The 16,432-nt window shown below is 42.4% G+C and overlaps 1 protein-coding gene across 1 annotated transcript in view; it reads left to right on the forward strand.

Moving 5' to 3' along the window:
• Positions 1-16,432, forward strand: part of GXYLT2 (glucoside xylosyltransferase 2) — an 82,560-nt gene that overhangs the window by 14,202 nt on the left and 51,926 nt on the right. Inside the window, exons 2-3 of the mRNA XM_061197155.1 lie at positions 6,135-6,327; positions 13,821-13,952. Coding sequence (XP_061053138.1) covers positions 6,135-6,327; positions 13,821-13,952 — 325 coding nt within the window. The remainder of the gene's footprint in view (positions 1-6,134; positions 6,328-13,820; positions 13,953-16,432) is intronic.

Consider the following 16,432-nt stretch of genomic DNA (forward strand, 5'->3'; position numbering starts at 1 on the left):
CACGGTTACCTCATACAAGGAGCTCAGAGGTGGCTGGGCTAATGTTTGTTACGTTTTTTTGTTTTCCTTCTTATGGTCTGGTGTTTTCCAAGAACTCTTGGGTAAATTTGAGAAACTGTCAAAATGACTACATTCTTGCTAGGATAATAGCTATTAACCCAGTAAATCCATTCCAGGGAATGTAGTGTAAGGAAATAATGCAAAGAAAGAAAAAAATCTATTGGCCCACCCATGCTTAGTGCAAGATTTTTTAATATATATAACTGAGAACAATTGGAAACAACAACACAAAGGAAATGATGATAAGCCATGGTGTTTTAGCTGGATGGAATAAAATGATGGTCATGAAGACTTAAAAAGTAACAAGAAAAATAAAAGAATCAGATGAAAAAAGTAGGATATAAAATTATATGTACAGCATTACTGCAGCTGTAAAAATATGTATTCAATGGAATAAAGACCAGAATGTAACATGCAAAAAAACCCATGTTTTATGGGGCAAGAAGTTTTTTCATGTACCAACTTTACTATTTCACACATGTTTTACATTTTTTAAATTGAAAATGTGCATTGTGTGTTTTATTCCAGTCTTTTTTCTAAAGATATTTTTTATTTATTGATACACTGTCTTATACTGACTGTAAATAATATTGTGTACTTGCTATAAATTACAATGAAAGAATATATAATCACCAGCTGAGGTTCATTTTTGGAATGAAATAAACAAAGACCATGATAGAAAATAAAAGGGACGGTGCTTCTTCAATGAGGTGTCAGGGGAGGCCATTCTACTGTGCAAAAGAGAAGGAGGCGGCTTTGCAAAGAGCTAGGGAAGAATATTCCAGGTGGAACAGTTTGTGTGAAGGTCCATGATATGAGCCCAGCACTAGGTGCTTCAGGAAGTAAGAAGGAAAAGGGGCAGGGTGTTCAGCTCTCAAAACTGAAGGATCGGGAACCATCTTCTAAAGAGCAGATGAAGTCCCGAAGAATGTTGAGGAACTGGGGTGAGGAGAAACAGTGTGGGCAAGAAGCTCAACTCCTCAGTGAATGAAGAGGAGTAAACCGGCAGCTGAGAGATGACAGCAACAAGGAGGGTGGAATAGTTGCATCCACGGACTTCGCCATGGAGACGTGGTCCGTGTCTGGGCGCCGCAGTGAGGAGCAGAAAACCAGCCCCGCCTACTGCCCTGAGGCTCCTAGGACTGGGCAGGAAGAACAGCTGCCACTCGAGGGGTCTGCTGGGGAGGGGGCGTCCTCACAAGGCAGCATGTTTTCATTAAGGCGAGAGGTGAAGAGGAGACCGTGAGAAAAGGCAGAGGATAGAATGGGGATTCCTGAGGGCTCGGGGAAGAGTTCGGGAGACAGAGGAGAGGTGAGAGGTCAGCTCAGATGATGAGTTCCTGGCTGGAGATGAACTGCAGGTGGATGTAGTCCAAGTGTGTTAATATGCAAACTCTGGGGCCTCACCCCAGACCCACGGAATCGGAATCTCTGTGAGCTGGGGTTTCAATACTAACAAGCACCTCCCGTGATGATGATAGGCAGCCAGGTCGGGAATCCGCTGTGCGAGATGGTATCTGGTGTCTCCTCCACCTATGAAACTGGTAGAGTGATGGAGATTTGATCAAGGTCCTGGCAGTGAGCTACGGAGAGGGAATGGATTCATGGAGCATTTCAAGGATAACTCCCGGTGAGAATATGAGAGAGGCGGAGTGAGTCCAAGGTGATTGGAAACCTATTTTTAAGACCTACCTTAAGACACTTTTGATAGCTAAGTTGTAAGTTTGTTTCAAACTGACTTAAGTAGAGGAGAATTTATGGGCTTGATCAATGAACTTCCAGGGTTAGGGTCAGTGTACCTGGATTCAGGTGCTCAAGTAATGCCACCTGAGATCTGACCCACCATCTTATAGCTCTGCTTTCTACTCCGCTGACTGCCTTCCAGGCTCCACCAGTGTGGTGGCCAAGGTGCCTGCCATCAGCTCCAGCCTCAGCAACAAGTCTTTAAAAATCCTGGACAGCAAATGTCCACTCCAGTCTTCTTTTATAAAGTGTAAATATGAACATAGTTAACCACCAGTCAGAGCAGGGGAAGTGCAGTTCCCCATCTCCCATTTGCCACCAACACCTGGTGACTCAAGGGGTTAAGAAGTCCTAGGTTCATAGACTGGACTTCCCTTGGTCCTTGCAGAGCCTTCAGGTGACATTTGAGAGGGGCTGAGTGTGCTGTTGGTAAGATCTGGTGAAAGGCACACCGTTTCAGCACCCTTAAACTTGATTATTCCGTGTGACCACACAGCACAGACGCTTATTACCTGAAGCCCAGGATTTTTAATGTAACGTGAGAGGTAACACAGTCGGGGCAGCAAAGGTCTCGTTAAACCCCAGCGGCTGATACTTGAACTGCCACCAGGAGAAGCTTTTATTTGTCTTTTTTAGTACCTGTCACCAGACACCAAAAAAGATTGCAGGCCCCAGCCCCTGCTCTGTGTACCGTGCAGTCCCATATCACTGAAGCCTGCAAAGAAAAGAAGTGGCCTGCTGTGCTGCAGGGAGGTGCAAGCTTTTTTAATCAAAAAGAAAAAAAAAGTATATGTCAGCATATGTCAAATAGTTTGGGCGTATGAATAAAACAGACAATTACATCATGAATTTCTGTGAACCCTGCACTCATCTTAAGAAATAAAAACTTAAGTCCCTGGAAATAACCACTGCCTTGCCTTTGATGTTTCTCATCCTCATGCATGATGACTTTTACTCCATATGTCTGTGAACAGCACGCAGTGCTGTTTTGCTGGTTTTCAAGCTTCATCGAAATGGTCTCATTCTATCAGTATCCTGCTACAAATTTCTCTTTCTTCTCTTTGTCCTTATGTTGACACGTGACTTTCTGAGTTGTTCGTTTTCACTGCTGTGTAGTATTCCACTTAAACTCGTCAAATATATTCATGATTCTCCTGTGCGTAGACAGAAAAGTTTTTTCCAACTTTTCACTATTATACACAGGGCTGCTGTGAGCATTCTTGTGTGGGTTCTGTGCAAACGTGCAAGAGTTTCTTCAGGTCACATATGTAGGGGTAGAACCAGAAGGGTGAGGGCATATTTATATATCTTCACTCCTGATAGATGTTGCCAAAAGGCTTTCCAAAGTGTTTGGGTCAACTCACACTGCCGCTAGCGGCATCTGAGCTGTCCCCCACCTCCATATCCACTCTGAGACGTGTATGGTCCAACTTTTATTTTTTATGTTTTGCCAGTGCGAAAGTAACGTGGAATCTCTTTATTGTTTGAATTAGTATTTCCCTGATTACTGAGGTTAAAACTTTTAATTTATGTAGAAGCCCAAGGTGTAAAGCTAAACTAGGCGGAGTTCTTCTATTTGGGGGTGGGGTAATGGTTCGTATTTAAGATATCTAAGCTATTGTATTTATTATTTTAGTACCTTTGGATACCTGTGTTTTTAAATATTGAACATAATTTTTTTTTTAATTTTTAAAAAATTTTTGGCTGTGTTGGGTCTTCGTTTCTGTGCGAGGGCTTTCTCTAGTTGCGGCGAGCGGGGGCCACTCTTCATCGCGGTGCGCGGGCCTCTCACTGTCGCGGCCTCTCTTGTTGCGGAGCACAGGCTCCAGACGGGCAGGCTCAGTAGTTGTGGCTCACGGGCCTAGTTGCTCCGCGGCATGTGGGATCTTCCCAGACCAGGGCTTAAACCCGTGTCCCCTGCATTAGCAGGCAGATTCTCAACCACTGCGCCACCAGGGAAGCCCTGAACATAATTTTAAGCAAGGGAGTTTGCATTAAATCTCTTTTGTAGCATATTTTGGCTGGTATTTTGACTGTCTTTTTTTTTAATTGACTGTGATTTTAGCATTATCTGTGACACATCCTTCCCATCCCTTTACATAAATTAGTTGGGAGTTGGCTTTTATAGCAGGTATGAAAACCCATCCATGAAGCTGAGGGAGAGAAGACGTCTGAGTCCTGAAAGCAAGGGTCCTTGAATTCACCAGGCATGCTCCTGATTTAGTGTCTTTGCTCTGACTGTCCCCTCTGCCTGGAATCCTCCTCGCCGAGAAAAGCACGTGACTCCCTCCTGCCCTCCCCACCGTCAGGTTGTCATCGGATCTCACTTTCTCAGTGAGGACTTCCCTAACTTTGCACTATATAATGTATTCCAACCCATCAGCCACTCCTGTATCCCTCCTGGCTCCATTATCTATTTCCTCCTAGCACTTATACCACTGGATAACTTTCTATATAAGTTACTTAGTTATTGTTTGCTATGACCATTATTCTTTCTTTGCCTTTTGCCTACCACCTGTAGAATGTAATTTCTGCAAGGGCAGGCCTCTTGGTCTGGTTTGTTCACTACTGTCTTCCTGGCACCTAGAATGGTGTGTGGCACATAGTAGGCACTCAGTATAGATTTGTGGACTAATAAATGGGCTGCAGTTAGCAAGGCAAAGAGAGCAGAGAAGAGCATTTCTGAAAGACAGTGTATGTGCCAAGGCCCGAAGGCAACCCAGCATGGTCCCATGACTAGGAGTGAGCTGGAGAGCTGCAGTATAAGTGTGACTGTGATTATGCGTGGCTGCCCATGCAGGCGGGGGGTGCTAGAGGCAGTTACAAGAGATATAAGTAGGAGCCACAGTCAGCAGTTTGGACTTGACCTTGAAGGCGATCGGGAGCCTTACATGATTTTTATCAAGGGAATAACACGATCCTATGTGCATTTTTAGAAGAACGTCACTCTGGCACCCACAAGAAGAAATCATAGGTTGGGGGTTAAGGATCAGATTGGAGACAGGTGGACCATCTAGGGGGCTGTCACAGCGATCAGGTGAGGGAAGATGGTGATCTCATCAGGTAGCAGCAGGGGCATGAAGAGACGTGGACAATTTCAGGAGATACGTAGGACATCTCTACTTGTCTTTTCCTCCGATCCCTGAAATAACTGGAATCTCAGTAACTCCCCGAATCTGGGCTTAACTAAGCCAGGAGGCTGTGCTTCTATTCAGCGTGCTCTTAAGTAATCAAACTGGAAAGCTATCGAAAGTGCTCCACCCACATATTCAACTTTCCTCTTGGTGAAAGAAATCTGGAGCAAGGCTGCCTTTATTCGACCGAGCAGTGAATAATGAAGCAGCACGCTGACTGAACTCAAAGTTTTTGGAAGGAAGGTAGCATTCCATGTCCAAGTTCCCCTGGTCTCCAGATCTTTTGTGCAAGTAAATTAGTTTCATTTGTCTCAGGGCACCTCTTCCAGGCCAACTTCTTCCAGCTTGCCTGCAAATGTTTCTCAGTGGTGTGTCTGAGGCTTGGCTGTGTCTCCTTGTCTGGAACAAATCTTTTATTACGAGGAAATAGCTGGATGATGATTCTGGACTTCTTGGACCCTATTCCCCTCTCAGCTGTTGACTGGATATTTGATACCTTGGTAATTTTCAGCTTAACCTGCCCCCTCTCCTGCCGCCTTCTCGTTAATATGCATTTCACACTGGAAGCTGAATTTCATACCTACCAGCTCCGCAGTCTTGAGCGAGACAGTTAGGATTAACACCTGTTTCTTTAAGACTCTCCCAAGATGGAATGGAGGCCCATGCGTTGTTTTCTTTGCTCACTTCCCCGGTGTGCATGATTTTCCTTTGGTCCGGTGGTCATGCATTCCACTGCAAGCTGAAACCATCCAGATCATGGGAGTATCATGTTGCTCGTTTCACATGGGAAAGCCACCGCCCACCTTCCTCTTGTTCAAGTTGCGTTCAAATCTAATTTCCATGGCCCATGTGAGTGGGAGCTCCACAGCCCTGTGTCAGCTGTCAGAGTTTAGCAATACCATTTCCAAACATGGGCCAGTAGGCAGCCAGCAGGCACTAGACAGCTGAATGCTGGCGGAAAAAGCCTCAGACACCTATAGCAGTCCAAACAGTCACTCATCCTGCTATTGCCAGGATAAATATGGGAATAAACGGTATTTTTCTCTAAGCAGGAAGAATTGTCAAAATGCTTATCATTTTATAAAATATAACAGATTGTGCCTGTTCATGTTTTGAAATGTTCCAACCCTTCACTAGCTGTTTGTTTTTTTTTTTATGAGTTTAATAACAGCTTTCACCTGTTTTTCTTCTTTCTAGGAGGCCTGGAGAACTCAGGAGTTTCCAAGCTGTGCTGCCCCCCGAGCTCTGGATCCACCTGGCCGTGGTGGCCTGTGGCAATCGGCTGGAGGAGACACTGGTCATGCTCAAATCGGCCGTGCTCTTCAGCCACAGGAAGATGCAATTTCACATCTTCACCGAAGACTCTCTGAAGCCCGAGTTTGACAAACAGGTGAATGTGCAGAAACTGTGGCACGGTGTTTACTGAGTGCAGACAGACTGCATTGCGGGAAATGCCTATCCTGTTTCCTAATTATTTTGCTGCATATTCAGCTGTGCGCCCATGAACCCTTGACTCCGAGCCTTACTGTTCTCATCTATAGTATAGGGATAATTACACCCCCCTTAGAGAGACATGGTGAGGATTAAATGAGATGATGCACCTAGAGCACTTGACCTAGGGCTCCATCCCTCCTGGTGTTATTGACATTGTTCTTAGTGGGAGTCACGTAGCTATTTTTTATCTATGTATGTATGTTTTTTGAATGACAAATAATATACGCTCATCAAAATAAATTCCAACAGTATAGATGTTATAAATTAAAAAGGTAGAAGTCCTTGCTACTGTTCTTTCCCACACAAGAAACTGTCAGAGTCAAACACTTTTAAGTGATTCTCCCATATTTTTTTTCATATGCAGGTGTGTGTGTGTTTACATATCTGTGTGATTGTGTATGTTTGTGTGTATACATGTATGTTTGTATAAGTATAGACACATACATGTATAACACATGCACATGCTTGTATTCTTTTATTGTATATATAAATATATAATATACTTATTTATTATATTTATTTATCAAAACATATTTCTTTTACAAAATCCGGATTACTCTCTATGTATTATTCTGGAACTTGCTTTTCCTCACTTAAAGCCATACATCAACATCGTTCCAGGTGAGGACTCATAGATTCTCACCTCATCCCTTTTTGCTGACTACACAGTCTTTTATCATGTGGCTGGGTCATCATTTATTTGACTCTTCCTGTACTGAGGAATAAGTAACAGTTTCCTCCCAGTCCAGGAGAGCTTTGGAAATGCCTCTTCTCCCCAGGCTTGGTACGTGTGTGACTGCAGACCGAGCTTTGTTTTCCTGGAGAGGCTTCTCTTGCGGTGAGTTCTTGTGTGCTGGCAGAGAGAGAAGCTCTTTTGTTTTGTATCTACCGACTTGTGTCACCAGGCTACATCCTGCCGCTGGGGTAGCCATGCTGATGAGAAAGGCCAAAGCAGCATGTTGGGCAGAGAAAGACTAATAACAGAAAGCTTATTAGAAAGAAAAAAAGAAAAAAAAGAAAAAGAAAAAAAATGAAGAAAAAAAAGAAAAAGAAAAAAAATGAAGAAAAAAAATCACCTCGACATCCTCACCAAGAGAAGTCAGGGAAGAACAGTCTTGGGGCTTTGAAATTGATTGGAAAATGGCTTGAGAGAGGTCTGAGTCAGTGAAAGGGGCAAAGAAAAACATTGAAACACACATAGGTAGCTTCTCTGAAGCTGTGGTATAAGGGGAATTATAATTAATAATAATAATAGTAGTAATAATAATTTTAAAACTAAAATAGCCTTTATCAAGGGCTTATGACTTATGATTTACTCTTATTTAATCCTCACCAGAATCCTTTGAAGAAGGTAATAACCATGTCCCTATTTGACTAACTGAGATCACTGAGGCTCAGAGAGTCTTAGTGATTAGCTCATCAGGTGTCAGTTCAAGGTTACTGACTCAGACCTCCACGAACTTAACCACTATACCATACTACCTCCCAAACTAGTAGATGGAAGTCTTGAATTCAAAATTTAGCTCCACTCTTGCGGTGTGATCTCGGGCAAGTCTTGTGGGCTTTTTGGGCTTCGGTTTCCCCCTCTGTAGCTTGGGAGCAGCAGAAGTGATACAAGAGGTGCTTACCTGTAATCTTGATAGGCTAGCTCAGGCTGCAGTGACAGCTTCCAGAAAGCCTAGAGACTTTCCACATGCCTGCTGCATGTCTCATGCAGACCCAGCAGGGTGCCTGTCCGCACGGCCCCCTCAGCCTGGGACCACAGTTGACAGAGACCATTCATGCACGTAGCTGCACCTGCTGGAACATTTGGCCTCTGCAGTTCTTGAGATGCCACTAAAGGAAAGATTGGGACTGTCGGATCCCCACTGTGCTTTTCACTCCCTCAACTTGACAGTGACATTTCTGCTCCTATTTAACTGTCCAGAAGCAGTTGGTCACAAGGCCCACCCAACTCCAAGGGGGCTGAGAGGTATCCTACATGAAGGAATGGAGGAAAAGTGGCTATGGGTCAACACTAGTCAGGTCATGTACAATATCCATTGGGCAAGTATTTATTGAGTACCTACTGCATGCTAGAAGTTGGGGCATGAGGATAGAGCAGAACACAATACAGGCTTGGACTTAAAAAAGACAAGAGAAGGAAGATGTGTATGTGTAACTATAGATGTGTAACAGATTGTGTTTTCCAAAGGGCCTCCAGTGGTCCCGCCTCCTGTTATTCACAACTTTGTATATTTCCCTCCTGCACTGTCCCAGGCCTGGCCTGTGTGACCAGTAGCATAGGGAAGAAGTGATGCTATGTCACTTTTGAGATTAGGTTTAATAAGGCACTGCACCTTCCATCTTGGTTGCACTCTTTCTCTCTTGGAGGCCAGCTTTTATGTCAGAGCAGCCCTTGCAGAGGCCCACGTGTTAAGGAATGAAGGCCTCTTGCCGACACTCGCGTGCTTGAGCTTGGAGACAGGACCTCTAGCCCCATCCAGCCTTCACATGACTCACCCTCATGAGAGGTCCTGAGCTGGAACAACCCAACTCACAGATTCCTGACCCTAAAAAATGATGTGAGTTAATGAATGTTTGTGGTTTTAAGCTACTAGCTTTTGGGGTAATTTGTTATAAGGCAAGGGCTAATACAGATACGTCTACATACATAATATGTATGTGCATATAAAATAGAGTATGCCAAATGTCCTGAAGCTAGATCATTGAAAGGATGCAGCTTGTGCCTGGCTCTCTCTTGGGATGCCTGGCCCTGGAACCTGGCCACCATGCAGTGAGGAAGTCCAAACTCGCCCACACAGAGAGGAGCTGAGGTCCCCAGTCGGTAACTGACCTCCACCACCAGACATGTGAGAACGAGCCTTCAGATGATTCAAGCCCCCAGCCTCCAAGCCTTCTAGCTGAGGCCCCAGACATTGTGGAGCAGAGTCAAGCTGTCCCTTCTGTGCCTTGTCTGAATTCCTGATCCTTGGAATCTCTGAGCGTAATAAATGGTTGTTTTATTCTACTAAGTTTTGGGGTAATTTGTTATGAGCCATAGTACCTGGGACATTATAAATTAGGAGCTAAAGTATGGGGAAATATCGCAGATACTTGTGAAGTTGAGCCACGTTCTACGTTGCCCTGCTGACTTTATCCCTCTGATGGCTTATTTCCTCAGTTCTTTGTTAGACCAGTGAAGCTCCATTAGCAAAGGAGATTATACTAGGGTGTTCACATCACGGCAGGGCATATGGAGTCACCCCTTTCTTTTCCATGCTGGGATTATGGTGCAAGTTTAGATGTTAAATATTGGCTCTTCCATAAGTCACAGAACTTTTCTCAGTCTCAATTTCTTCATCTGTATCAAGCAAAAATCTATAATAGTCATACAAAAGGGACAAACGATTCTTGCTCTGCTTAATGCAGAGTGTAATTGTGAGGCTGAATCAGATAACCTATTTATTCTCTCATTCCACAAAGATTCCTTGGAACATCTCCCTGGGTTGGGCACTGTGTTAGCCCTGAAGCTATAGATCAGCACCAGTTGGTTTCCGCTCAGCCACATGAGATGCTGGTGTGGAGGGGCAGGTTATACCATCCTTCTGAAGGCTGTCAGTTTCAACACTGAGGCATTGTGGGAATATCCGGAGTGTCTTGTGATAACTTCCGGAGATGCTCAGGGCCACATACCTCAGGGTCAAAACAAAACAAAACAAAATGCTAATTGCCATCATTATCCCTCTGGAAACGGCATTGTGGACGAGTTCTGTTATATTTAAGTAGAAATTTTTTTAAAGCTGCTTAAGTACACTGTCTGGTGGTATTTACTGTCTACGTTGTTGGTATTTAATATTTGAAAGTTTCATTTATTTTTGTCATCTCCCAGTATAAAAGCTGAAAATGCCAGCTGGTTGATTTCTTAGCCTCTCCAGGCAGTTCAGGATCAAATATATGATTTAAGTTTGGTTAATCTGTGCTCCTGCCCCAGACTCAGAATCAGGAAATAGTGCGACACAGAAGCAGGGATGGCCACCAATCCGTTCTGGTGATAGGTGGGGCCCCGTGGGGCATTGACATCGTGTGTGTGTGTGTGTAGCTCTGACATAGGAAGAGGTGTCAACAGGAATTTCTAGTGGCTGGAGTCAGTATACTATTCAAATATAGACATAGGAACAAATATAAATGGACTGAATATTCCACTTAAAAGACATGGATTGGCAAAGGTAGATAAACCCTTCTAGAAGATAGGATGCTAAAGATCAAAGAGTCAAGGAAATCAGTAGACTATGGGACCTTCCCGTTCTCCTTCCAGGGATGATTTTGGGCTGTTGTGCAGTGGCACAGTTGTCCTGGGTATTTGTGCCCAGTGTCTGTTCTGATTGGTTGGTACTGTTGCACTGAATGTTCATGCCCAGTGTCAGTTCTGATGTGTTCGTGCACTTGTGTTGGGTATTTATGCCTGAAGATTTCTCTCCCAAATATCCATCTCAAAATTGCAAATTTAGGGCTTCCCTGGTGGCGCAGTGGTTGGGAGTCTGCCTGCCGGTGCAGGAGACACGGGTTCGAGCCCTGGTCTGGGAGGATCCCACATGCCGCGGAGCGGCTGGGCCCGTGAGCCACGACTACTGAGCCTGCGCGTCTGGAGTCTGTGCTCAGCAACAGGAGAGGCCGCGACAGTGAGAGGCCCGCTCACCGCGATGAAGAGTGGCCCCCGCTCGTCGCAACTGGGGAAAGCCCTTGCGCAGAAACGAAGACCCAACACAGCCAAAAATAAAAATATAAATAAATAAAAATAAATTTATGAAAAAAAATTGCAAATTTAAAGTGTTCCCAGTGGTGTGGTTTTTCAAAAAATTTTATGCGACTATATAAGCAATATATGTACACTGTAAAAAAAAAAGTTATATTAGTGGACAGAGAGTAAAAATGTAAACTATCAAAAAAAAGTTATAAAATTAGAAATGAAAAAAATCAACCATCATATTAATGCTGAGGAGAACAATTTTGGTGTATTTATTTACATTTCTTTTCTTGTCATATCAACATCAGAAATGGGATTATATTCTATATTTTCTTTTCTATCACTGTTACTTATATTACTGAATTTCTTCTAAAATAGGAGTTGACCAACTTTTTCTGTGAAAGACCAGATAGTAACTATTTTAGGCTTTGCAGGCTGTCTGGTCTCACAGCTACTCACCTCTATTCCTTCTTATAAAAGCAGCCATAGATATACCTAAACAAATGGGTGTGGCTATGTTCCAACAAAACTTGTATTTATGGACAGTGAAATTCAAATTTCATGTGATTTTCACATGTCACAAAATGTTATTCTTGTTTTTATTTTTTTCAACTATTTTAAAATGTTTAACCCATTCTTGGCTTGTGTGCTATTTGTAGCAGGCTGGGTTTGGCTCTTCCACTACCATGTTTTGCTGACCTTTTTCTGCAACATTGTCACTAGTAGCTGCATAGTATTCTGTTGTGTAAGCCTATCCCAGAGCTTATTTTACCAATTTCTTATTTACCTTGTTTCCTATTTTTCACTGTTACAAACAATGCTACAGTAAACAACCTTGTAATAAGTGTGTATGTACTTTTGGAATTTTTCCTTAGGATAAATTCTTAGAAGTGGAGTTACTGTGGCACTGGGAAGGCATTAACTAAAAAGAATTAAGAAGATACACAGATACATATGCAAATAAGCATATGAAAGGATGCTTAAGATCACATGTCATTAAGGAATTGCAAATTAAAATGATGAGATACAGCTACATACCATTAGAACTGCTAAAATCCATAACAGTGATAACACCGAATGCTGAAGGGGATATGGAGCAACAGGAACTCTCACTCATTACTGGTGGGAATGCAAAATGGTACAGCCACTTTGGCAGATGGTTTGGCAGTTTCTTAGAAAGTTAAATGTAGGCTGACCATACAATCTGGTAATCGCACTCCTTGGTATTTACCCAAATGAATTGATAAATTGTCCACACAGAAACCTGCACATGAATGTTTAGAGCAGCTTTATTCATAATTACCCCAAACTGGAAGCAACCAAGATGTCCTTCAATAGATAAATAGGTAAGCAAACTGTGATGTGTTTATACAATGGAATATTGGTCAGTGATAAAAAAAATAAGCTATGAAGCTACAGAAAGACATGGAGGAACTTTAAATGCATATTGCCAAGGAGAAAAGCCAATCTGAAAAGATTGTATGCTGTGTGATTCCAACCATATCACATTCTGGAAAAGGCAAAACTGAGAGACAGTAAAAAGATCAGTGGTTGCCAGTAGTTCAGAGATGAAAAGGAGGGAGAGAGGAGGGATGAATAGATGGAACAGAGGGGATTTTTAGGGCAGTGGAACTATGCTGTATGATACTATAATGGTAGACACAGAACATCATGCATTTGTCAAAACCCGTAAAATTACACGACACAAAGAATGAACCCTAATGTAAACTATGAGCTTTTCTTAACAATGTATTGATATTGGTTCATCAGTTGTGACAAACGTACCACATTAATGCAAGATGTCAATGATGGGGAAACTGGGGGGTGGGAGGGGAAGGAGAGAGGGTATATGGGAACTGTCTCTGTACTTCCTGCTCAATTCTGTAACCATAAAACTGCTCTGAAAAATAAAGTCTATAAATTAAAATAACTTTATTATAAAATTAATTTATGCAGACAAAGTAATATACACTGTCCATAAAAGTCTTAAAGAACACAGAAATATAAACTTAGAAAATGAAACCACCACCACCTCCACCACAGGTACCCACTTTTAACAATTAGGCGCATATCTGTTCAGATTTTTCTCTACGAGTAAGTGTATGCATATATTTTTCCCTGTAGGATAGAACCATATTATAAATTTCGTATCGTACTTTGCTTTTACTAAAACCTAACTATATATTGTAACCATTTTCTCGTGACAGCACATATAGATCTACTTTATTTTAACTGTACGTTAGTCCACTGCGTAGTTCCATCATAATGCATCTTCCCAATTCCTTATCGTTGAGCATTGAGTATTGAGCAAGCTTTTTTTGTTTGTTTGTTTGTTTTGATTACAAACTATGTTTCGGTGAAAGTCCTTGTGCCTCTGTCTTGGGATTTGTTGTTACTAGTCTCTAAATTGCCATCTTGGAAGTTTGTTTAAATTTACCCTTGCAGTTTAGGTGCCAGTTTCCCATCATCCTTGCCAACTCTGGACGTTATTTTTTAAAATCTTAGCAATGGTCTTTTTATTCAGTGAGCATAAATCGTGGTGATAAAGTTAGACTTTCTTTGTATGCTACCTGAATAATTTCCACCTGGCCATGCAAAAGCTTTAGGTGTTTTTCATATTTCTGGGGTCTAATCACCCTCCCCTGACCTTCCATGTTTTTCAGCTACGACAGTGGCCAGACTCATATACAAAGAAGTTTGAGTACAGAATCTACCCCATCACATTTTCGGTTGGAAACCCTCAGGAATGGAAGAAATTATTCAAACCGTGTGCTGCCCAGAGACTCTTTCTTCCGGTAGGAACACCTGCTTTTAATAAGATGCTGCTTGGGAGAGAATTGCTCTTGGAAACATCATGGAATTAACTAGGGTGTGTTTAGAGACATTTTAGTTACAGTGGAAAGTATGTTCCTCTTGGATTCTGTAGTTGATGCTCTTAGTCTTCAGGGTGTAGGGAGAGGGTCCCTGTGGTTGAGAAATTGTCTTTCCCAAAGATTGAGGGACTGAGAGCATCCAAAGCATGTCTTGGATTATGGGTCTTTGTGACTATGGATGCACCATTTACTAACTGTGTGGACCTCACTAAATCTCTTAACTTCTCTAAGCCTCACTTTCCTCCATAAGCTTGGCACATAGTTGGTGCTCAATAAATGTTATTTTAGATTATTATTATTTCTCTTATAATAATAACTATTTCTAGATGTAGCTATGCTAGGGGATAATTCAGAGAAGGTCCAGAGTTCTGGTTCACCTTTTCCATTTTGAATTTTCACATTGAATGTTTTTGTTTCCTTCTTTAAAATTCTAAATAGAAAAATCACCGAAGATATTCCAAAACTGAGAATATCACTGAACAAAGATGGCAGCTTTGAACTGTGAATTGCAACCTTGACATTTGTGAAGGTCATGCCTTCAGTAAACATTTATTGAGCGCCCATTAGGTGCGAAGCCCTGGCTTAGTGATGGCGATATGGTGGTGAGCAAGACAGTTGTGGTCTTTTTTTTTTTTTATTGGAGTATAGTTGATTTACAATGTTGTGTTACTTTCCGCTGTACAGCAAAGTGAGTCAGTTATACATATACATGTATCCACTTTTTTTTTTAGTTTCTATTCCCATGTAGGTCATTACAGAATATTGAGTAGAGTTCCCTGTGCTATACAGTAGGTCCTTATTAGTTATCTATTGGTCTTGCCTCCTTGGAGTTTGAGTCTAGCAAGGCATTGAACAGGTGATTAGGAATGTGATCCATGCTGAGGTGGGGAACAGAGTCTCATGGATGTATGTAACATGGGGTTCCACTCTGGTCTGGGGGATGTCTAGAAGGTTCTCTTGAGGAATGGCTTTTATGCTGAGACGTGAAAGAAGGAGTAGTAGGGGGTCACTGAGAGACTAGGGCCTGGGGTGGATAATGAGAGAAAAGGGTTCCAGGCAAATGGAATAGTAGGTACAAAGGGGCCCTACTGCAAAAGTGGACAGGAACATGTTTGAGAAGATAGATGGTCCCAGTAACCAGAAAGTACAGCACGGTAGGATAGAAGAGGTCGGCAGGGGCTGGAGCTTGCAGGCTCTATAAGCCATGTTGGAGTGTCTGGTCTTTGCGTTAAGGGCAGTGAGACGCCATTGAACAATTCTTAGCACGAAAGTGAGATGATCTGAGTTGGGTAATACAGAGGACTCACCGGTTCATTGCAGTGTGGACAGTGGAATTGCTGAGGCCAATTAATACTGACTTCGGCTATGGTGGTTGCCTTAGAGATGGATGCAGACCTTGCCTGAGAAATAGAATTACCAGTCCCCGTGACTGGCTGGCTGTGGGAGTTGAAGGGGAGAGGAGGTGATAAAGATTTCACCCAGGTTTCTGACCTGAACAACTATGAAGGTTGATCTGTTTGAAATTGCCAGTATTCAGCTGTTTATGACCTACAAAAAAGGCAGTTTCTTATAGTTCAGCCTACAAAATGGATGACAGTGCTATTTAGAGATGGAAAAGGCTAAAGAAAGACCATTATTTGTAAGGGAGAAGATGAGTTTAATTTGGGTCATATTTTGATTTCGAGGTGCCTGGGAAACACCCGCACAGGGAGGTCTTACCATCTGTTGGTCTGAAATCCCAAATGGCAAATGGCCGTTTTAGCATTTCCTGTATAGAACCTGTGAAAAAAACAAGGCCTGGCTGTACTCTTGGTGCTGATTTGCTGCACAAGCCTACTCACTACTAAATGACCTATTTTTCACATGCCACAGCCTTTTATACAGGTTGTGAGATGGGATTCATTGCATAAAAATGGGAGTAAGAAAAGACTACCCCAAATCAGAACCAAAATCTCCAGATTGGTGAAATGAAAACTCACTACTGTTTGAGAAGACGAGAGAAAATCTCAGGCTTCTGCTTCTTATCTCTGTTTTAGGGGAAAAAATATTAGAAATCCCAAGTTATTTTTGGAAAATTGTCTCCCCAACCTATGCAAAAAATAGTAGCAACCCAGTAGAACACATTTGAATTTTCCCTGACCTTGAATTGTGACTTTATTGCCACTACTAAAAAAACAAACCCACCACATGATGGTTTTCATTCATCCCCAGATAAACAAGTCTATTCCATTTTGAATGACAAATGAGTGCTGGCATTCCTTATCTGCTTTTGATAATGGAAATTAGCCCTCCTTAAAAATAATAAAGAGAGATTGCGGTTGACAGGACATTTACCTTCCCTGAGTTGTATATCGTAACAGCAGATTATAAACATGGAGTTTCTGGACATCAGTGAGATATAT

This window comes from Eubalaena glacialis, chromosome 7 (genome assembly GCF_028564815.1).
Source record: "Eubalaena glacialis isolate mEubGla1 chromosome 7, mEubGla1.1.hap2.+ XY, whole genome shotgun sequence".
Classification (NCBI taxonomy): domain Eukaryota; kingdom Metazoa; phylum Chordata; class Mammalia; order Artiodactyla; family Balaenidae; genus Eubalaena; species Eubalaena glacialis.